This window comes from Oreochromis niloticus, linkage group LG20 (assembly GCF_001858045.2).
Source record: "Oreochromis niloticus isolate F11D_XX linkage group LG20, O_niloticus_UMD_NMBU, whole genome shotgun sequence".
Taxonomy (NCBI): domain Eukaryota; kingdom Metazoa; phylum Chordata; class Actinopteri; order Cichliformes; family Cichlidae; genus Oreochromis; species Oreochromis niloticus.
This window is the reverse complement of record NC_031984.2, coordinates 36449253-36473801: the sequence shown is the minus strand read 5'-3', so window position 1 is coordinate 36473801 and position 24549 is coordinate 36449253. Positions and strand designations below refer to the sequence as shown.

General features: G+C 44.4%; 1 protein-coding gene across 1 annotated transcript in view; it reads right to left on the bottom strand.

Annotated features, from left to right (window-relative positions):
- The window catches only part of LOC100695531 (voltage-gated potassium channel subunit beta-2), a 166576-nt gene that overhangs the window by 27043 nt on the left and 114984 nt on the right, over window positions 1-24549 (bottom strand). Inside the window, exons 11-14 of the mRNA XM_019355599.2 lie at window positions 17178-17298; window positions 6976-7070; window positions 818-938; window positions 503-591 (exon numbers count right to left, since the gene is read on the bottom strand). Coding sequence (XP_019211144.1) covers window positions 503-591; window positions 818-938; window positions 6976-7070; window positions 17178-17298 — 426 coding nt within the window. The remainder of the gene's footprint in view (window positions 1-502; window positions 592-817; window positions 939-6975; window positions 7071-17177; window positions 17299-24549) is intronic.

Below are 24549 nucleotides of genomic sequence, written 5' to 3'. Positions count from 1 at the left end.
TGTGATGTGTGTTGTAAGGGCTGGGAAGAAACAAGTATTATACGACAAAAACCCATGAAGGCACAGAAAAACTTGAAATCTATAGACAATGGCGCTGACACTATCTTCACAACCATTTTTGAGATCAACCAATAAGTTTAAAGGTAAGCAAAGGAGAAATTGTGTTTATGGATACAATAGTAATCGAATGATAAATGGTGACAATAATGTTTTCATTATAGAACCTGTCTAGTCTTAGTCCTCTTAACAGACGCTAATCATACAGGTCTCTGCTCTATGAACTTTAACCACTTTCATTACACACAAACTCTCTCAAACACAATGATGGATGGTTTGGGGATAATTTGTTTACCAACAGTAGTGAATACACCAGGGGCACTGCCACAGAGGATACTTAGAAATTATGTAAAGCATTCCAAACACTGAACGGAACGTGTTTGGTATTATTTTATTTTATTGAGATTACTTATAGTTCTGTGTACTAACTGATAGATATTTATACCTGTATTGCTCTGATATTCTCCATCAGTTGGTCAGTTCTGGAAGCTCCCAACAGGACAGAATTTACCCCTTCATTTCTAAGGCACCAGGCTGTGGGAGTTTGAAGCACAGAGAGAAAATGTTAATGTCAATGATATGAAATCAAGTTAAATAGAATGTTTTCTAGAGAACTGTGCACTGTATTTTCACAGGACAGATGTGTTTTGTATGATGTTCTTTTACTTCTACAGGCATTTGCAGATAATATAACACACAACAATATTTGATGTAGGGAAGCCAGTGTATTATTATAGATATAGTAATGTTATTCATTTACCAATAGCCAGTTGGGGAAGAGTGCAGTCTAGTTTTTCAGCAACTGCCTGCAACTCCTTTAGCTTCACCTGCTGGCGGTGCCCCTCCTCGTTTAGGATCTTGTCTTTTAGCCATTGATAACCCTGTTGCAGATAGCAAACAGATTTTCTCACAGTCTGTTTAACTAACTAGTTTACTGAAATTACAATGAGAAAGAATAAGCTAAAAAGAAAAAACTTGGCACTGCCATTCTCTTAGAGACTTCACCCAAGAAATCCTCTTGGGATGAGATGAATCACTCTGATTCATTGGCATAGAGTTTCTTCAGTTTTGCTAATTTCTCTTGCTGATTCACTGCCTTGACACTTACAAGCCTTACCTCTCCAAAGGTTCCTTTCTGGTGGAATACAGAAGCACAATGAGGATTTGCTATTGTCACATAACGCTTTCTCAAATAACACTCCCATTCTCATTCAACTCAAGACAGATAAGCAGTTCTTTGTGGAGGTCAGTGCGTCGGATAGTGTTTATATGCAGGTAAGATTTGTGATAGTGCTGAATGTGTGAAAATGCATCCTTGTTGCTTTTTTCCTCGCCACCCTTACCCTGCAGGACAGAATTTTGAAGTGGGAGGTCATGGGTTCCTGGCAGTTAAGAGACTGCTAGAGGAAGGGCAACATTTGCTTGAAGGCTCGGAGTTGCCATTTGTGGTCTGGTATGACATAACAACCTAGCCTAACCTTCAGTCCGCCAATGCCAGACAAACCAGGTGGGCTCTTTCCTTTGCCAGATTTAATTTTACTTTTACTTACTACCCTGGGTCTAGGAACATAAAGCCAGATGCCCTTTCCTGGCAATTCAGTTTCTGAGGCATCTGAGGAACCCAAACACATCTGTTGTTAGACCAGTTTCCTGGAAAATCAGGACCAGGAGGTGGTCCATCTGGACAGACTCATTTCCCTCCTCTGTTTGCTCCCAGGTAATCCAATAGACACACAAGTTTAACTTCGTCCAGGTAAAAATTGCACCATTATCTTTTCTTGGAGGATGTTGAGGAGTATGTTGTGGCTTGTTTAGTCTGTGACCAGAGCAAATCAGCTCACTCTCTACCTGCTGGCCTCCTGTGTCCATTGATAGTCCCAGGACAGCCGTGGTCCTACATCACCATTGATTTCATTACTGGCATTTCTCTATCAGTGGGTAATAACTCTATACTAACTATTATAGACAGTTCTCCAAGGCTATGCACTCTGTCACCTTCCACAACTCCCTTAAGCTTCAGAAATGGCTCAGCTCCTCAGGAACCATGTTTTTTTGGCTCTACTATCAGACATTGTCTCAGAGTGTGGACCTCAATTCACCTCTCGAGTTTGGGATGTCACAAAACGGCTGTGTGCAGGAAGAATAGGACCCAAATGCAGACTTCACAGAGGTGAAAATGTAAACTCAAAAAGCAGCTTTATTGCTGGCAGTGAAAACTTTACAAAAACTACACTAGGAAAATATAAATTAAACACACGGAGAGACATATAGGGTAACACACAGCCATGAATGAGGGAGACTATGACACGAGACTGAGGGATACGCTGACATAAATACGCAGAGGAATACAGGGCAAAGAGGAAACAGCTGGCACAGGACTGTGACATGGGAGCCAAGGTTAGAATGTCTTCTGGGTTTCACAGACATAAAAATGGGAAAGAGGGCTGACCAGGAGCTGGAGGCTGCTCTTCGTTGCATGGTCCAATCTCAGTCAACCTGAAGCTTGCATTTGGCTTGCGCTGAGTGCCCCCACAACTCCTTGACCTCCTCTGCTGCCAGTTTGTCCCCATTTGAAGTCTCACTGGGGTATTAACCATGTCTGTTCCCCATTCAGGAGAATGAGCTGTCGGTCTCCTCAGTTCAATACCACCTTCATTGCCGGTGTCAGATATGGTGAATGGCCAAGGTGCCTCTCCTCAGGAGGCCGGACCAGTACAAGAGATGGGCAGATCGTCACTGGACCCTGACCCCTAATTGCGCTCCAGGTCAGAAAGTTTAGCTGTCTTAGAAAAATACTCAATTACAAACCAAATTGGAAAACCTATAATGGCCCTCTTGTAATAGAAATTAAAAAACAAAACATAAATAAATTCAAGGAAGACTAGAATGCTTATGGGGATTTCTTACCAGCCTCTACTGAAGAATCTGTGCCAAACTGTGAAACATAATAAACTCTAATTACAACCTTACCTCTATGCGTGTGTCCAGGATACACCTCCCAGCTTAACCCTCCTACACAACTGAATTTTATGATTCACTTTTATTTTATTTTTAACTTATTGTATTGATTATCTTTTACCTCCTAGGACCTGGCGTCCACATATGTGGACATCACATTTTGGGTTGTCTAAACCACAATACTAAATTTTGCTCTACAAGGGCCTGATATCCAATTATGAGGGCATTATACTGCCACTGTTCTATCTAAATTTAAAACAAATGTACAGATATGTGGATATCCGGCCCTTGTCAAAATCAGGTAAAAAGACAATTCTTTGTTTTTATATTCATCAGGTCCCAATCAACCCAAATAGCAAAGGGAAATTATAAATGGAAGCCATCAAAGAGTTTGGGTCTTAGGAGGTTAATGTTGTGTATTGTGGTCAATGTTTCAGGATTTTAGTTGGTGCACTTGGGGCTATATACTTTTAATGTACAGCACTTCTCAATAATGTCTTGTGGTAGCAGATTTCTTTTCTCATGTATTAATCACATATTTTAATCATATCATATTAGTAACAATAATTTCTCACTTAGTTGTATGCATGCGCACTACAGATGGGCCTTGTGCTCTACACACACAGTGAGGCCATTGTAATGGGAGACGTTGAACAGATAGTGAGACTCCTTCTGCTTATCAGGGATGTAAATCCTTAGGTGACGGCCAAGCAGAAAACAAGGTAAAATTCTCTCTGTGAGGGAGGAGGTTTTGAGGATGGGGCTGATGGTATAGCCCCCCTTTGAGATGGGCCAACATATAAGAGTTGTGGAATGTTCTTTGTTTGAAAAGGTATAAAATACTTCAGGGCAGTGTCCTTCCTCAGAAAACTGGTGGTTGATCTGAACGTTTTCTCCATTGCAGTGTTTTTCTTTTTCTTTTAATAAACCTCACTTCAAAAGACACGCTCACCTGGTAGTTGCAGTTTTATTTAAGATTTTCCATAGCAGTCTCAATAATGTTTTTAAGGTAAATTCAATTTTATTTATATATTGCACCAAATCAACACAACAGTTTTCTTATGGCACTTTATATTAAGGTAAGTACTGTATAATAAGACAAACAAAACGGGAAAACCCCAACAATCATATAACCCCCTATGAGCAACTGGCGACAGTGGGAAGGAAAAACTTCCTTTTGACAGGAAGAAATCTCCAAAAACTACGACTCAAGATAGCTCAGTGTTACTGGAGGCCACAGTAATTCTAGCAAGCATCTAGCTAGATACTATATTTCTATTATTTTTAGGGCTGAGTACAATAACACTAGTAACACCCATTATATTACATCACAGTAACACTAATAACACTAAATTTAGAAGCTGAAAATTAGCAGTCATCCAAGTCTTTTAGCAGTCATCCAAGGTATTCCTGTGGTATAACTAATTTGTGTGTGTTATCTGGCTTAATGGATAGATAAAGTTGCGTGTCATCTGCATATCAGTGAAAACCTACGCTATGCCTCTGATGATACTACTTAAGGGAAGCATGTATAATGTAAGGAGTTTTTTTTTCCCCTCAGGGTCATCTTTACACAGCCTGTACCTGGGGTCTTGCCTGGTGTGATAGACCCCAGCCGCTATGGATCTTGTACTCAGAGCTTGTTCCTATGCTGCCATGATTAATGCCTCTGTGCTGTCTTTCAGTCCAGCTTTGTCCAGCCACTGATAGGATTTCTGGATATCAGCCACCTCCTCTATCTGTCGGTGGTATATACCATGCAGGGGGCTGTGCTTTTATGATGGTTCCTCCTCTTTCTTGGGTTTAAACACACGCACATACACACAAACATATATATATACAATATATATGTATATGTAAATGTATATGTGTGTATATGTACAAATATATACACATACAGGGAGTGCAGAATTATTAGGCAAGTTGTATTTTTGAGGAATAATTTTATTATTGAACAACAACCATGTTCTCAGCGAACCCAAAAAACTCATTAATATCAAAGCTGAATGTTTTTGGAAGTAGTTTTTAGTTTGTTTTTAGTTTTAGCTATTTTAGGGGGATATCTGTGTGTGCAGGTGACTATTACTGCATAATTATTAGGCAACTTAACAAAAAACAAATATATACCCATTTCAATTATTTATTTTTACCAGTGAAACCAATATCACATCTCCACATTCACAAATATACATTTCTGACATTCAAAAACAAAACAAAAACAAATCAGCGACCAATATAGCCACCTTTCTTTGCAAGGACACTCAAAAGCCTGCCATCCATGGATTCTGTCAGTGTTTTGATCTGTTCACCATCAACATTGCATGCAGCAGCAACCACAGCCTCCCAGACACTGTTCAGAGAGGTGTATTGTTTTCCCTCCTTGTAAATCTCACATTTGATGATGGACCACAGGTTCTCAATGGGGTTCAGATCAGGTGAACAAGGAGGCCATGTCATTAGTTTTTCTTCTTTTATACCCTTTCTTGCCAGCCACGCTGTGGAGTACTTGGATGCGTGTGATGGAGCATTGTCCTGCATGAAAATCATGTTTTTCTTGAAGGATGCAGACTTCTTCCTGTACCACTGCTTGAAGAAGGTGTCTTCCAGAAACTGGCAGTAGGACTGGGAGTTGAGCTTGACTCCATCCTCAACCCGAAAAGGCCCCACAAGCTCATCTTTGATGATACCAGCCCAAACCAGTACTCCACCTCCACCTCATGGCGTCTGAGTCGGACTGGAGCTCTCTGCCCTTTACCAATCCAGCCACGGGCCCATCCATCTGGCCCATCAAGACTCACTCTCATTTCATCAGTCCATAAAACCTTAGAAAAATCAGTCTTGAGAAATTTCTTGGCCCAGTCTTGACGTTTCAGCTTGTGTGTCTTGTTCAGTGGTGGTCGTCTTTCAGCCTTTCTTACCTTGGCCATGTCTCTGAGTATTGCACACCTTGTGCTTTTGGGCACTCCAGTGATGTTGCAGCTCTGAAATATGGCCAAACTGGTGGCAAGTGGCATCTTGGCAGCTGCACGCTTGACTTTTCTCAGTTCATGGGCAGTTATTTTGCGCCTTGGTTTTTCCACACGCTTCTTGCGACCCTGTTGACTATTTTGAATGAAACGCTTGATTGTTCGATGATCACGCTTCAGAAGCTTTGCAATTTTAAGACTGCTGCATCCCTCTGCAAGATATCTCACTATTTTTGACTTTTCTGAGCCTGTCAAGTCCTTCTTTTGACCCATTTTGCCAAAGGAAAGGAAGTTGCCTAATAATTATGCACACCTGATATAGGGTGTTGATGTCATTAGACCACACCCCTTCTCATTACAGAGATGCACATCACCTAATATGCTTAACTGGTAGTAGGCTTTCGAGCCTATACAGCTTGGAGTAAGACAACATGCATGAAGAGGATGATGTGGACAAAATACATATGTATGTTTATATATACATATATATATATATATATATAAAACAAAGGAACTTGATATAACACCATACACATATACATATGTATAGGACTAAATGCACACATGAGGTAAACAGGGGAAGTGGAGACACATGAGGACACAGCCGACTAGAATGAAACAATGACAACACAGGGGAGAGTAAAACTAAATACAATGAGCAAATAAAAACAAGAACTTTCAACATAAAACATGACGGGAAGCATGACGGGACACAGACGTGACCTGAACTTGACAACATAAACCACGCAGGCATAACATAACAGGTAAGACACACATGACAACAAGGGGAACTTCAACACAAGGGAAGATGACACAAGGAGTCTAAATGAACAAAGAACTATAACTAGGCAACCTTGGAGCTAAAAAAGACTAAATGAGCCAAAACAATGAATATCAAAATACAATGAAACACAAAAACACTGGGTCAAACAACCCAGGACCTTGACAGTTCCTTTGTTTAATACCAGGTGGATATCAAATATTGGGATATTACCTTAAGTGAAGCACGTGAATAAGGAGGGATTCCATTGTTATATTTCCCTGAGATGATCCCAGAGGCCAGTGGAGACCATGTCATAGCTCCAATGCCTGCATGTCCAAAAGGATTACATACAGAATATTTTTAAAATTATTCCTTTAATTTCTAGATTATGAATCAGTGTTCAGAAGGTCACTTAACGTATGGTTACATTGTAACCTTGGTTCTCTGAGTAAGAAACTATCTCTCCACTCCATTACATATTCCATATGTATGGGGTATGACCCCCCCCCGGTCGTGGCGTGTGGATATTTCTTTAAGACACTCCGGCTAGCCCGGCCACACCCCACAGATTATGTATAAAACAGCTGTGCAAATTTGACAAGATGTATTCTGTAATCTGTAGTGGAATACACGTGTCTCCGAGCGGCACTGAAGGTGGAGCCTCTCACTCAGAGAACCTCAGAGAACCAAGGTTACAATGTAACCGTACATTCTCTATCATAGCGAGACTATCTTCCCACTCTGTTATATATTCCATATGTACAGGGTAACTCTGTAAGTCACCCCACGAAAAGAGTGCAACCAAACCCCAGAGTTAATGTACTAACGCGTAAAGGTGGTGGCTGAGGACCAAGTCATCAATGTACAAATGGCTGAGAGGGGGGCACCCCTCCACAAGGCCCAAGAAGTGGCCACCCTGCAGGTTGAGTGGGCCCGAACACCTGAGGAGCCCCCGTTAGGAGCCCCTAACGAGGCATAAGCCTGCAGGATTGCCTCTACCACCCAGTGGGACAACCGGGACTTGGACCACTAGTCCGTTGTCCGAAGCGACCGGGTACGTGCAACATGCAGAGCCAGAACTTGGATAGGTTCTAGGTCCATAGATTCAGCTTGCAACAAACGTTACCACTAGTGAAAGCGACAATACTCCGACACCAGACGTCCGTGACTCAGCTCCATAAATGCGCTCACTGATGACGTCCGATGCGCCGCAGGTGTGCCAGAATGCCCTCAAGACCCCGCCCCGCCAACCTATGCCAAGAAGGGAAACAAAACCCAAGAACAACAATACATCTACCCACCACCTCCTAATAGTATCCCCCCCCTCAAGGAACGCCTCCCGGCGGTCCTCCAGGCTTGCCAGGATGCCTTCTGTAAAAATCCGCAATAAGACTCGGGTCCACAATAAAAGCCCCAGGAATCCAGGAGCGCTCCTCCGGGCCATACCCCTCCCAGTCCACCAGAAACTGGAAACCACGGCCACGACGGCGTACATCCAGCAGCCGCCGGACCGAATAGACAGGGCCGCCGTCCACAACCCGGGCAGGCGGAGGTGGTTCCACGGGGGGGGGCACAGCGGGCTGCGCCGGACCGGCTTGAGTTGAGACACATGAAACGTGGGATGAACCTTCATGGAGGCCGGCAGTCACAGCCTCACAGAAACAGGGTTGTTGATGTGTTGTATGGTGAACGGTCCCAGGAAGCGAGGAGCAAGCTTTCTGGACACGCACTTCAGCGGAACATTTGCAGAGGACAGCCAAACCTGTTGGCCCACGGTGTATTGCGGCGCGGGCGTTCTTCTCCGATCAGCAGCACGGCAAGTCCGAGTTGCGGTCCGAAGCAGCGCTGCCTTAGTGAGGCGCCAGATCCTCCGACTGCGACGTAAATGGTCCTGCACCGCCGGAACCGCAATCTCCGCCTCCTGAGAAGGAAACAGTGGCGGCTGATATCCAAGACATATCTCAAACGGAGAAAAACCAGTAGCTGCCGAGGTGAGGGAGTTATAAGCATATTCAATCCAGGCAAGATGACTACTCCAGGAAGCGGGGTCAGAGGAGGCCACACAGCACAAGGCGGACTCCAGCTGCTGATTAGCCTTTCAGTCTGTCCATTAGACTGCGGGTGATAGCCCGAGGAAAGGGTCACCCCCACCCCCAAAGCAGCACAAAAAGCCTTCCACACCCGAGAAACAAACTGAGGCCCCCTGTCAGACACAATGTCCAAAGGAATCCCATGTAACCCAAAAACGTGATCAACAAGCAAGCGAGCAGTTTCGAGGGCAGAAGGGAGCTTAGATAGAGGGACAAAATGCGCAGCCTTGGAGAACCTGTCAACAATGGTGAGAATAACCGAGTGATTAGCGGAATGCGGTAACCCGGTAACAAAGTCAACCGCAATATGCGACCAGGGCCGACCCGGGACAGGCAGGGGGTGTAGCAGCCCGGGAGGGGCCAGGTGACGGCTCTTATTGCGTGCACAAATGTCGCAGGCTAACACATATTCGCGGGCGTCACTCTCCAAAGCGGGCCACCAAAAAGAGCGCCTCAACAGGGAAACCGACGCACGCTGGGATGACAGGCAAAGCGAGAAGCGTGTACCCAGTGCAAAACACGCGCGCGCACAGCCGACGGAACAAACAGCTTGCCGGGCGGGCCCGAACCGGGGTCCGGGTCCTGCCGCTGCGCTCGGCGCACCAGGCCCTCGATCTCCCACGTCACGGCCCCCACCACGCAGGACGTGGGGATGATAGTGGCTACTTCCGTAGATTCAGAGGCGGGGGGAAATTGACAGGACAAAGCATCAGGCTTAACATTGCGGGAACCCGGTCGGAAAGAGATAGTAAAATGGAACCGGCTAAAAAATAGCTGCCACCTGGCCTGCCTGGAGTTGAGCCGCTTCGCACTCCGAATGTAAGAGAGATTCTTATGGTCCGTCCAAATCACAAACGGCTGTTCCGCCCCCTCTAACCAATGACGCCACTCTTCCAAAGCCAGCTTAACTGCCAGCAGCTCACGATTACCCACGTCATAGTTTCGCTCAGCCGGAGAAAACCGCAGCGAAAAAAACGCGCACGGATGGAGACGGCCATCATCGGGCGACCGCTGCGACAACACGGCTCCCGCACCCACATCAGAAGCATCCACCTCCACAACAAACTGCCTGGAACCATCGGGGTGGACAAGAATGGGCGCGGAGCAAAACAACTCCTTCAACCAGGCAAACGCCTGCTCGGCCTCAGGCGACCAACTGAAAACTCGAGCCGGTGACATCAGCCAGGTAAGCGGAAGAGTGATCTGACTGTAGTTCTTAATAAACCGGCGATAAAAATTAGCAAACCCCAGAAACCTCTGCAAGTGTTTGCGCGTGGAAGGAGTCGGCCACTCAACGATTGCTCTGATTTTACCAGGATCGGGCCTAACTTGCCCCTTAGCAAGGACATAGCCCAGGAACGACACAGAACTAGCATGAAATTCACACTTTTCCGCTTTCACAAAAAGTTTGTTTTCCAGAAGCCACTGCAAAACGCTGCGCACCTGCTGAACATGGTCCTCAACAGACCGCGAAAAAACAAGAATGTCATCCAAGTAAACGAACACACACCGATTAAAAAAGTCCCGTAGCACATCATTAATCAATGCCTGAAACACCACCGGTGCATTCGTCAGACCAAAAGGCATTACCAGGTATTCATAATGTCCCCGCGGTGTGTTGAAGGCCGTTTTCCACTCGTCTCCCTGGCGTATGCGCACCAGATGGTACGCATTGCGAAGGTCCAGCTTCGTGAAAATGACCGCGTCCTGCAAAGGTTCAAAACCAGAAGAGATCAGAGGAAGAGGGTATTTGTTCTTCACAGTTATGTCATTAAGACCCCGGAAATCAATACAGGGTCGGAGAGATCCATCTTTCTTGTCCACAAAGAAAAAACCCGCAGCCAACGGTGAAGATGACGGACGGATTAAGCCCGCCTCCAATGACTCCGTGATATACCTTTCCATGGCCGCCTTCTCCGGACCAGAGAGGTTATACAACCGGCTGGTGGGCAATGGAGCTCCAGGCAACAGTTCAATGCTACAATCATAAGGACGATGGGGGCGAAGCGAAAGCGCACAGCGTTTACTGAAAACTGCCCCCAGATCATGATACTGTTCAGGTACGGACGAAAGATCCAACTCCTCCGGTGCCAGCTTCGACGAGCAGACAGGCGAGGCCGGAAAAGCAGACTGTAAACAGTGAGACAAGCAGTGGCTACTCCAACTCTCAATACGACGAGTGGACCAATTAACATGAGGATTATGATGCTCAAACCACGGGTAACCTAAAACAATGGGAGACTCAGGGGAGGAAAAAACAAAAAACCGAAGAAACTCGCGATGATTACCAGAAAGAACCAATGAAACAGGTTCAGTCTCATGAGTGACAGAGGGCAGTAACTGTCCGTTGAGAGCCATAACAGAAACGGGTACCTGCAGGGGCCGTGTCTTAATACCGAGACGCCGTGTGAGGCCGCTGTCAATAAGGTTCTGTTCAGCGCCAGAATCCAAAAGAGCATTAGTGGAAAAAGTACCAGACGCGTTGTTCACAACAGCAGGAAGCTGCATGCGGGGAACTCGGGAAAGAGAGGAAGTGCCACCCACCAGTACCCCCACTGTTAATAATAGTAATAATACATTTTATTTGAAACCGCCTTTCAAAACACTCAAGGTCGCTGTACACAGTAGAGTGAAAAGCAACATAAAAGCAAAGAGTTTACACAAACATAAAACATAAACAAATTTAAAATAGCCGAATGGAGAGGTTATGTGGGATAAGCTATTTTGAACAAGTGTGTTTTGAGTTGGGACTTAAAGAGAGAGAAGGTAGAGATATTTCTTAAATCAGGAGGTAGGGAATTCCAGAGTCGAGGAGCAGAGCAGCTGAAAGCCCTGCTCCCCATGGTGACAAGACGGGGGGAGGGGACGGAGAGTGAAAGGGAAGAAGAAGATCTGAGACAACGAGATGGGGCGGTGATGTTAACCAGATCAGAGAGATATGGAGGAGAGAGATGATGAATAGCTTTAAATGCGTACAAGAGTATTTTGAAATTGATACGATGCTTGACCGGGAGCCAATGAAGCTGCTGCAGAACAGGAGTGATGTGGTGGATAGAAGGGGTCCTGGTGATGATACGGGCAGCAGAATTCAGGATGCGTTGAAGCTTGTGGATGGATTTTTGAGTAAGACCAAAAAGAAGTGAATTACAATAATCAATCCGGGAAGTAACAAGGCTATGGACAAGAATGGCAGTGGCATGTGAGGTGAGAAAAGGACGGAGACGATTAATGTTGTGCAATTGAAAATATGGAGACCGAGTGACATTATTAATGTGTGAATTGAAAGATAGAGTACTGTCGAGGATGACACCCAAACTTTTCACAGAGGAAGAAACGGAGACCGTCGAGTTATTGATAGTAATAGAGAAACTGTTGGTTCTGGATAATGTTGATTTAGTGCCTACTAAGAGGAGCTCGGATTTATTACTATTGAGTTTAAGAAAATTAGAAGAGAACCATGAATTTAGTTCAGCTAAGCAGAGGGTGAGGGAAGATGGGGGAAGAGCAGAATCAGGTTTAGTGGACAGATAAAGCTGGGTGTCATCGGCATAACAGTGAAAATGGATATTTTATTTACGGAAAATGTTACTGGTGGGCACCACCTTTTGACCGTAACGGGCAGGTGGACACGAAATGGCCCGACTGGCCACAATACAAACACAATCGGCCCTCAAACCTCCTCCGACACTCCTCCGGAGTAAGCCTCGTACGACCCAACTGCATAGGCTCCTCAGCAGTGTCTGCTGGAGGAGACCATGCATGGGCCGGACCGGGAGGAGAGGGACAGGAGACAGTGCCCACAGCAGCGAGTTCTCCACTCCCAGTACGAGACCGGCTTCCCCTCTCTCTCTCACGCTCGCGAAGGCGATTGTCAATGCGAATGGCCAGATTAACGAGAGCCTCAAAACTATCCGGTTCGTCACGAGTGGCGAGCTCATCTTTCAGGCGATCGCTCAACCCGAAGATAAAAGCCCCACGTAGCACGTCCTCACCCCACCCTGTCTCAGTGGCTTTAACCCGGAAATCAATAGAGAACTCTGCCACCGACCGGCTCCCTTGTCGGAGCCCGTGCAGCTGCTGCACGGCCTCATCGGAGCGCAGGGGGTGATGAAAAACAGCCTTAAAATCCCGAACGAACTGCACATACGTGACAGTCTCCAGGGGATGTAAAGCAAGATAAGAGTCTGCCTAGTTCAAAGCATGATCACGAAGGGCACCGATAATATGGGAAATCTTAGAAGCATCATCAGAAAACGCTTGGGGAAACCGCTGAAAAATCAGGGAAACCTGAATCAAAAAACCCCCACAGCGGCCCAACTCTCCCGTGAAAGGCACCAGAGCCGGGGGAGCAGGGTCACGAACAGAACCCGAACTCTGCGGAACGGACGGTAAGGGTGGGGGGAACGACACAGAGGGAACGGCTGGAGGAACTAACCGAGCTAGAGTCTGTTGAATGGCTGTCAGGGTCTCATTAACCCGACCCGCCCATTGCTTGGATTCCTTAAACTGCCGAGACAAGTCTGACAAAGACTCCTCGTGTTTCTGGAGTAATTCACCGGAAGCGGGACATGCGCGTTCTGCCGAATCCATAAGAATGGTCGGAGTATTCTGTTAGGTGAATTGGCACGGATGGATTTAGTGGCAGAAACACACGGGCACAGGATAGTAGTGATGCAGATTTATATACGACGGTGGGAGAATATTTACAAGGGAAAGGGCTATATACAATAACAAGTAAAATGTGGAAAATGAGCAGAGCTGAAGAGATGAAACGGAGCCGAGGTATGCGGGTGGACAGATGACGCACCGGAGCTACCTGAGAACGAGGGACAAACAAAGTTAGGAGCAACGTCGATAACCGTAGATGGGGAGAGTTGGAGCGCTTACTTGAAACACAGAAATACAGCTGTAGCAGTGGTCACAAACAGGTGCAAAGTAACTCCCCGTCACAGAGGAAGCCAATCACAAAGAAAACTAGGCAGGCGAAAAGGCAGGCGGGACAGGCTAGTACAAAGGAAAAACGCAGGCAGGGGATAGATCTTAACACATGCAGCTCAATAGCGTGGAATCCATAGATTCAGCTTGCAACAAACGTTACCACTAGTGAAAGCGACAATACTCCGACACCAGACGTCCGTGACTCAGCTCCATAAATGCGCTCACTGATGACGTCCGATGCGCCGCAGGTGTGCCGGAATGCCCTCAAGACCCTGCCCTGCCAACCTATGCCAAGAAGGGAAACAAAACCCAAGAACAACAATACATCTACCCACCACCTCCTAATAAGTGGTAGCCACTTCAACTCAGCGTCTTCCAGGGGCTCAAATGGAGGGCACTGGAGGGCACCAAGAACTAGTTCCAGGTCCCAAGGGGAAACTGGGGACCCTGGCCTGCGAGCTGTTAGGTGCTGGGCACCCCTAGCAACCGCAAAATCAAAGCAACGTTGGCATTGCTGAGCACTGAGCGACCTTAATCACAGCCACTAACCCATGAAGGATAACAGCAGCTCTGCCTGCCTCTAGCTGGGACTGCAGGGACTGCAGGATGGCATCGACTGTCGCACCATGGGGGTCCAGCCCATGGGATGAACAGTCCCCAGTGATAGCAGTAGGCAGCCCTCGTGGATGGTGCACGAGATTCTTGCATCGTGTTCACGACAGAGGCAGGAAGTCTTAGGGAAAATAATGGAAGAGCAACCCTCCGGCCTGGGACAGGGGGTCCCTCTGAAGCGGGAGCTCCCAGGGCATGCCATTCAAGAGGATCCTCCGAGTGGAGGAGGGAGAAAGGAGGGAGCGCCTAGGGCCAGGGATGCACCAGGGCATCTCACCCTAGAGGGGTGTCGTCGGACTTCAGGGAGAAGTACAGAGGGCAGTGTGTCGATTCCCTGGAGGCAAAGAGGTCGACCTCTGCTCCCCCTAAAAGGCGCCAGATTCGCTCGACCACCTGCGGGTGGAGGCTCCACTCCCTTGGGCACGGACCGCCCCTGGACATAATGATCCACGTGGAACCCATGCAATCGAGGCAAGAACTGCCGAAGTGCCAGGAACGTGGCCTGTACTATGGGCAGAACTTTGTGCCATCAGAAAATGAATTTGAATAAGTTAAATTCGAATTTGAATTCCTCAGATTGAATCTGAATTGTAACTTGAATAAATGCTTTTTAAAACTGAATTTGAATTAGCCTAATTTGAAATTCCATGTATTGGTTTGAAAATGATCGTCACTAAATTGAAATTGAATTTTATATTTTGAAAATGAATTCATTTGCTTTGAAACTGTATTTTATCCTTTAAAAATGTAGCTCTTGAATAATTTCAGTTTCATTTCTCACCATTCAGTTTCAGTTCTACAATTGAATTTCAGTTCCAAAATTCATTTTTTTGGGGACTTACATCCAGTTCCGCTTCCAGAGTAATCAAGCGCAGATTAATAGAACTACATCTTACCAACGGACCGAAAGTGTTGCTGACGGGAATCATTCGTCATGTCGAATGACCAGCGGATAAACTCTCAGGTTGGTAATAAATGTATTATATGTTTAAGAACAAGCATCATGTTAACAAATGATAGCCGTACAGTAACTTTTATGCTTATAATTTAGCGTAGTTTGCCCTGGGTTCAGCTTTGACAAACAAATATGATCGACTGTTTCTAGTAGAATTCCACAGTTGTCATCTTGTACCCTCTAAGAGCCCCCTAAAGTAGGGAAACACGCAAATGAATGTCCAAAACATTGTATTTTAGGTTTATTAATGTGTTACACATCATCATAACACTTTAGCTAACTTAATAACTTTAGCTAAAGTGAATAGTTTAATTCATTAGTGCAGCATTACTGGATCACCTGTTTGAAGTGATATAATATGGTATAAATCTATCACTGAAACACCAAAGTTTGTAAAAAAAACAAACAAACAAAAAAGAACAACAATTCTCATTCTCTAAACGTTTGGCCACAGCTGTAGATTACGCTATCAGTGCTTGTTGACTCTTGTCAATAATTACATTTCTAAATTAAGATAAAACAATTCATGCAGGATGCAGGGGTTTCTTTGGCCAATAAAACTTGTTCTGGGCCCAAGCATAACACACAGAAATCATGTCTATCCTCTAATGGCATGGAAATGCCACACTCCAAACAATTTTGGGAAGTATGGGCTGCCATACTTCTGGCCAAGCAAGGGGGCGGGGCCAAACGGCACCTGGAAACATGTCCCACAAACGGACACCACTGCCACTATCACAACACTATCACAACACACACACACGCAGTCACAACCCACACACACAGTCGCATAGTACCACATGTAGGCAGTGTTGGGGAGTTGGGGAGTAACGGAAAACATATACCGGCATTACGTATTTAAAATACAAAATATGAGTAACTGTATTCTGTTACAGTTACCGTTTTAAAGGTGGTATTCAGAATACAGTTACTTTGTTGAAATATATGGATTACATGGTGGTCTTTTCCTGTTTCATATGTTAGGCTATGCGCTCTCTATTTTTGGTAATTCCACAATGGTGGAATCCCAAACAAAACACGCATTAAGAGGCTCTAATGCCTGTGTCCCAATCTCACGGCCCATGTCATTCCTACTTGCGGCCCACATGAAGAAATATTTTTTAAAATTATTAATCAAAAAATTATTTAATATGAAGGCAATATGAGCAGAGTGTTACAGGCATTGCCCTATACCCGTTATGTGCAAAAATAGGGAGAGTTGAAAAGTACAAGTTGTCACCGAGCAGAAACGGGAGATGGAAGCGTGTAAATATAGTATATGGAATACATTACTCTCATTGAGTAACGGAATACGCTACAAAACACATTTTGAGGCATGTATTCTGTAATCTGTAGTGGAATACATTTTAAAAGTAACCTTCCCAACACTGCACGTAGGTACGTTCCCCCACACACATTCAAAACAAGTGGAGATCAAAGGATCACTGGTATCACGTTTGCACAGCTGTTTTACACATAAGCTGTGGGGTGTGGCCGGGCTAGCTGGAGTATCTTAAAGAAATATCCACATGCCACGACAAAGTGGGGGTCATATCCTGTACATATGGAATATGTAATGGAGTGGAGAGAAAGTTTTGATGTAATAGAGAACATTTGGATAAACAAGGATCAGATATTAGCATTGCTGATTCAATATCTTAGAAAATGCATTAACATATCCATGCTAATTAACTTTAGAACACCAAGGTCAGGTGATTTTTGTCCATGTGCAAGTGATATTGATTTGATTTCAAACTCCATTAAGTGTTCTACAGTTAGGAATGAATAGTCATAATTTTTGGGACATGATGCTGTACAGAAAGTGGTGGCTTGCTTACCTATCTTGTGGAAGAGTTCGGGAAGGTGCACTTCAACCTTTTCTCTTTGGAACATGTGGTACTCTGCCTGTTCACAAATTGGAGGGATCATGTTGAACTGTCGTGCCACAGAGTATGCCTCCTACAAATAATAGAGGAAAAAGCACCAAACATTTTCATTGGTCAATGATTTTCACCAAGAAACTGACTCTGTCTCAGTAAGCACTGAGTAATCCAAAGACAAATGAATGTCACACAGATAAAGAGATGGTAAAAGCAAATTCTTAGCTATTCTATTTAAGTACAATTTTCCATTATTTGTAGTTGAGTAATTGTCTGGCAACTTTTTAAAAAATTGTTGTACATTTTTACACATATCTTTATTTTCTATTCCTTACATCTTCAAAACAGCAGTTTTACTTTAGGTTTTAAGCATTTAATTTTTTTTTAAATTTCACTTCACCGTGGACCATCAAACATAAAACCAGTTTGAGCCTAAATGGAGGAAAAAGTAACACACAATGTTATCGGTGTATCTATCACGGTGCCTTTTTTAAATTTCTTTTTGCATATGAAGAGATAAAAACAGCAAAACATAATTGATATATAATTTATAGCATTATAAACTGAAAAAATGTGGAACAACATTTTTGGTGCAGTCCATCAGTTAAGTGGCTGTAGTGTTTATCATCATAGTTAGGCTGCATCAAGTACAGGAGAGGTTGAGAATAAAGGACCCATGCACACAGTGTTACACGTGTAGGTTTTTTTAAATTTGCAGTTTGTTCCTGCAGCAGCTTTCCAACCGTCCTTTTCCAGCTTCACACTATGGCCCCCCAGTAGCACCTTAGACACTAAACCTCCCTCTGTCCAACTTCGTTGGTTTGGCCGTGAGCCCCATCTGCCTCAGGGACTCCAGGGCCACAGCAACCCACTGCACATGCTCTGCCAAGGTGTCACTGTGGATGATGACGATGATGACGATGATGTCATCCAAGTAGGTGCCAGCAAATACAGTGTGTGGATACAGCACCTGGTCCATGAGGCATTGGAAGGTGGCTGGGATGCTAATCAAGCCAAATGGAAGTGTGACGAATTGGTAAATGGACTGATTCTTATATAGCACTTTTCTACTCTCCTGAAGTACTCAAAGCGCTCTATACTACATGCCAGGGATCGAAAAACCAACCTTCCAATCAGCAGCTAACCTGCTCTACCTCCTGAGCTAGACTCTGCATCGTGGAAAAACAAGCAGTGCCTAACTGGTCCAGGAGTTCTTTGATCCAGGGCATGGGATAAACATCACATTGTGACACTTCATTCACCTTGCCATAGTCAACCATATAGTTCCATTTTTCTTCACTACAAGAACTATGGGGTTACATAGTGGGGAAACATTGTTTCCCATTGTGGAAACATGTAATGTAGGCACGACCTTGTTTCTCTTCCCTTTTTGTCATGTTGAGGTCAAATCTTTTTTTTTCTTTTGTTTTTTTTTGCTGTCCTGTTTGATTCTTAAGCTATCAGAATTACTGTCTGAAGACCAAGTGGATCATCACAGCCTTTCCGTTGGCTGTTCCATTGGTCCATTTGATTGACCTTTGTTATTTTATTTTATTTTCCATCCATTCGCTTCCGCTTATCCTTTTTCAGGGTTGCGGGGGGCGCTGGAGCCTATCCCAGCTGTCATAGGGCGAGAGGCGGGGTACACCCTGGACAGGTCGCCAGTCTGTCGCAGGGCCAACATACAGGGACAGACAACCATTCACACTCACATTCACACCTAGTGACAATTTCGATTATCCAATTAACCTATCCCCACAAGCTGCATGTCTTATTTTATTTTATTTTATTTTATTTTAAGTTATTACAGATGGGACAGACATGACTGGGGGAAAGAAAGAAAGAAAGAAAGAAAGAAAGAAAGAAAGAAAGAAAGACCTTTAACAAGCGCATTTATTCATACCACAATTCAATAATACAAACAAACGCTCACAAAGTCAAAGGAAACATCACAATAAAAACACCCAAACCCACACACACTTAAGTCCACGTGTAGGTAGCAAAACAAATACACTAAATAATAATAGTACTCTAAAAATGCAAAACAAGTGCACCATCCTCCCTCAATGAACATAAAACATTTTGAATACACCACAAATCTGTAAACATCTGTAGATTACAAGTTACACTATAAAAAGCATGCTCCACTTTCAACCTCGATGCAACTAACCCCTGATGCAGCACTAACTAAGTGCTGCATCAGTCCAACCCTGTCCAAGCATTTTATTCTTCCTTGTTTTCCAAATTGCTAACTTAGCCATACCAAGAAGGAAACTGATTAAGACATGAGCCTTCTTTTTAGAAGCTCTGTACTTAAGACTAAAAACAAAAACAGTCATAGAAAAATGCTCACCCAGGGCTCCCACCCATTCCTGCAATAATCTAAACAGGCTTTTTAACCTTGCACAGGACAAAAACAAGTGTTCCAGCGACTCATGTTGTTCACAAAACAGACATCCACCCCTAGTAGTCGGGTCAAAGTGAGCTCTGTGTCTGTTTGTATCTATCAATCCATGTATAATCCTCCACTGGAGGTCACCCACCCATTTCTCAACGGGCAGCTTATACAGGACCCTTCATCTGCCGTTTGGGGCAAGGTCTGAACCAAAAACCTGAGTCCACCTCGACTCCCTGACCCCTGCTAGTGAGCACAAGTTCAGCACCTTAACACAACTTTGATACAGGTGCTTCTTCCCACATGAACTGAAAACACCCAACACCGGTGTTCTCAAAGAGAAAAGCAGTCCATCCTCCTCATGCCAGCCATCAAAAGCTGGCGCAGCTGAAAGTACTGGAAACACGTACTCATATCCATTACGCCACTGGTCAGCCAGATTGCAGCGTCCAGCAAATACTTTCAGTGACACAGGTAAGGACTCCCAGACCTCATCAAGGATCCTCTGTAAGATCCTGGCGGACTTGATGTTAGTAAGGTCGCACAGCCTTTCTATCGATAGTCTTGCAAGGTGACCCAGTTTCACAATCCCAGCTTGAATGAACTTGGTCCTTATTGTAAGTGATGACAGCAAACAATCCCGTACAAAAAAGTCATTGTGAAACAATGGTTCCTCAAAAAGCCACAGGCCAGGTCTAGGGTCAGGGTCACGGAAAATCTTCAGCAGTTTCCAAGCATCCAACACTGAACAATAAAAAGGCGTTAAACCCGTCATCTCAAGCTCTGCTGTTTTAAGCAAAAACAGATGCTTATCCAGTCCAGGATATCCAGCTTTCCGGAGAAGCAGCAGAGCCAAGGGCAGCCAACAGTAACTACGTCCATAAAGCAGCTTCTGAGCGGTTTGTAACCTGAAGGCAGTGGTCTTGGCCATGATATCCACAAGTCCTTGACCTCCCTCTGACACGGGAATAAAGAGTACAGATGCCTTAAGCCAATGCTGCCCGGACCAGAAAAAAATCCACAATGAGACGCTGAATGTCTTTAACCAGCCCAGCAGGTGGAACCAACACCACAAGCTTGTGCCACAGGGACGAGGCAACCAGATTATTGGCAATCAGAGCCCTACCCCTATATGACAGCTGGGGTAGCAGCCATGTTCATTTAGACAACTTGGACTCAACTTTTTCCCGTACGCCCTCCCAGTTCTTCCTCTGAAATTGTTCATTACCTAGAAAAAGTCCCAGTGTCTTAATACCATTCCTTCCCCAGCACAAATTCCCTGGCAGGGTTGGACTGTGCTCCACGCACCATTTACCCACCAATAAGGCCTCGCTTTTTTCCCAGTTAACCTTGGCCGAAGAAGCCTTTTCATACATAGTTAAGCTCCCACTCAGTTCATTCACATCATGTTGATCACTAATAAAGACATTAACATCATCAGCATAAGCAGAAACAACTACTGAAGAACTGTGACCCATACCCGGTAGGATAAAACCTTTTAATTTTCCTCTCAATCTAAATAAAAGAGGTTCAATTGCTAAACTATATAGCTGACCTGAAATGGGACAACCCTGCCTAATACCTCTATGAACTGATACAGGGTTACTCAACCCACCTGCCACCTTCACTACACAACTAGCATTGGCATAAAGTAATTTCACCCAAGAAAGAAAAACATTTCCCACACTGAATGCTTGCAAGGTCGAAAAAAGAAAAGTATGATCTACACGATCAAACGCCTTCTCCTGATCAATAGAGATAACCCCCACATTAGGTCATATAACTCACAGACAGCAAAAACATCTCTCATAAGAAATAAGTTGTCTAACATAGATCTGTCTGGAACACAGTATGACTGATCCACCGGAATCAGAAGGTCAATAAAACGTTTCAGCATGTTGGATAACACCTTTGAAAGAATTTTATAGTCCGTACATAAAAGAGTCACTGGTCTCCAGTTTTTTAACAAGGCAAGGTCCCCCTTTTTAGGCAGCAGAGAGAGTACGCCCTGCTGACAAGACGCTGGAAGTATACCCCTAACAAAGGAATCATTGAACACATCCAGAAGATCATTCCCCAATACATTCCAGAAATGTTTTAAAAAATCTGCAGGTAAACCATCTATTCCTGGAGATCTCCCTGATGCCATCTGTGTAACCGCCGTTGTAAGCTCCTCCAACGTCAACTTTGCGTTTAAAGTTTCCTGATCCTCTGAAGTGAGGTGAGGAAGCCCTTGAAGGAGTTCTGCTACCACTGCTTCATCACAGGTAGCTTTAGAAAAGAGATTAGCATAAAACTCCCTTGCAAGTCTTCTCATCTCAGCTGGTTCCGTTGTAACTCGGTCGTTTTGCAGACGAAGGCAGACCATCTGTCTCCTCCGTGCGACTGACTTCTCCAAATTAAAAAAGAATGTCGTTGGTGCATCCATATCTCTAAGCTTTGTAAACCGAGCACGAATCAGAGCCCCTTTAACCCTCTCCTGAAGAAGAGTACGTAACTCCATCCTTTTATGATACAACAAATCCTGCTGATTATGCTGACTAACAGAAACACTCTCCAAGTCCGTTATTTCCTGTTCCAGTTGCTGAATCACCCTCCTAATGTTGTCAGTAGATTTAGAAGTATATTGCTGGCAGAAATTCCTAATTTGGGCTTTCCCCACCTCCCACCACCCAATCAGAGATGGAAACTCATATTTCTCTGATCTCCAGAAAGCCCAAAACAATTTAAAATTTTCACAAAAAGTAAAGTCATGTAACAGTTTAGTGTTAAAATGCCAAAAAGATTTCTGTGTCCCTGTAAAAGTAAGAACCAGTTCCATTAAAATCATGTGGTGATCTGTAAACCCAACAGGAACAATGTGGCAATTCACAACACAAGTGCTATAAGACCCAGACAAATAAAACCTGTCCAACCTAGCTGCATGGCATCTACTCTCCGCTATTCTGACCCAGGTATACTGTCTACTCATTGGATTATTTCTTCTCCACACATCAAACAGGTCCATCTTGGTCAAAACATGAGACAGGAAGTTAGAAGACTCGAAATGCGTTTCCTCGCCAGTTCTGTCCAGCGTACAATCAACACAGCAATTCCAGTCTCCACCCAAAATAATACATTCACTAGAATCTATAACACTTAACTTGCCTTCCAACATTTTAAATTGACGTGTCCGTTCTGGACCATAATTTGATGCATACACATTAATAAAATGAATGACAACACCTTGAATTTTTGCCTTTACGTGTAAAATCCTGCCATTAATACATTCACTACTTGCCAAAATTTGAATGTCTAGAGTGTGCGAAAATAAGATCCCAACCCCTGCACAGCAATTAGTTCCATGACTCAATATGCATTGCCCCGTCCAGCCTAACCCCCATTCTATTTCAATAACATTATCACTATGGGTTTCTTGTAAAAAGATTACATCTAGCTTCTTCTGTGTAATAATTTCAGTAATCAAAGCTCTCTTCCGTGCATCCCTCCCCCCATTCATATTCAAAGAGGCCACCCTTAGATTTGCCATATTGAGAGAAGGAAGAAAACCAGTGAAGAAGAAAAAGTATATAAGAAACACCAAGTGATGTCTGACCATCCTGCGATTAATAGAGAGATCTTATTTTTTCCTCAAATTAGTTTTAGCCGCTCTGTTCCCCCGTCTTAAATTAGTAACATGTTTCCTTAAACGATATCGCTTCTTCTCATCCAGGAGATCCACACCAACAACTTTCTGCATCGTCTTCACAGACTGAATGAACTTGTCAACGTCAGGAAAATAGTCCGTTACCAACCTGTTCAGCTTCTTCCACAGTCTCGCAATCATTTTGTAAGTTTTCCTGACTCACTTGGGACCCCATTAAAGCCACTGAAACCAGTCCAGCCTTTGCAGCCAAACTGCAACTAGGCTGAGGCAAACCCTCCAACTCAGAGCTGCAAGTGCCAGCTGACACGCCGTGAGCGTCACCACTGACGGCTGTCGCACATCCAACCCCGGCCCTAGACTCCACTTTCTGCACAACAGGTTCATCAACAGACTCACTTGCACCTACCGCCAAAACACTACCATTCACGTCATTTTCCATCTCACCTGAAACGTTAACAGAAGCTCTCGATTCTACCGGCGCAGGGACAGCGGTGCTAGGCAGCACTACCTGCCTGTTTCCGCCTCCACGTCCAGCAGCCACCACGGCGGCTGCTGTTGTAGCCGCTTCAGCCTCCTGCTGCCTGTGTGGGCAAGCGATCTTTTTGTGCCCCACATCTCCACACTCAAAGCATTTCATCACACCCAAACTTGCATACACCATATAATATCCTTCCTCATGTTTAACACACAAAGAGACATCCAGTGACTGAGTTGGGGAGTCCAGATACATAAACACCTGTCTACGCAGAGACTGAACATGCGCAAGCTTAGAGTCCTTACACCCCCAACTCACAGTCTTGAATCCACTGGCCATTTTCCGAAGCATTTAAGCTCCTGTGCCAGGGCTTCATTAGATATAAAAGGCAGAACTCCGGACAGTGTAATCCATGTGGACGGCACCGCCAAGGGGGAAACCTGAAAAAACTCATCGTTTATTGAAATCCCACTTTCAATAATAGAATAGAATAGAATTCAACTTTATTGTCATTGCACATGTCACAGGTACAGGGCAACGAAATGCAGTTTGCATCCATCCAGAAGTGCTTTAGCCATGATATAGATATATTACAATATATATTAGCAATAATATAGATATGTAAGTATATTACAGAAATGGGTATGTTATAATGTACACGGTATGAAGTATGTTATGAATATTCTATAACTATAATTATGTACAGGCTGTAGTGAGTACAAGCTATGTACAGGCTATGAACAGGATATAAATATGAAAAACTATACAGAATATGAAATAAAAAACTATACAGAAATATGAGATATACAGTTAT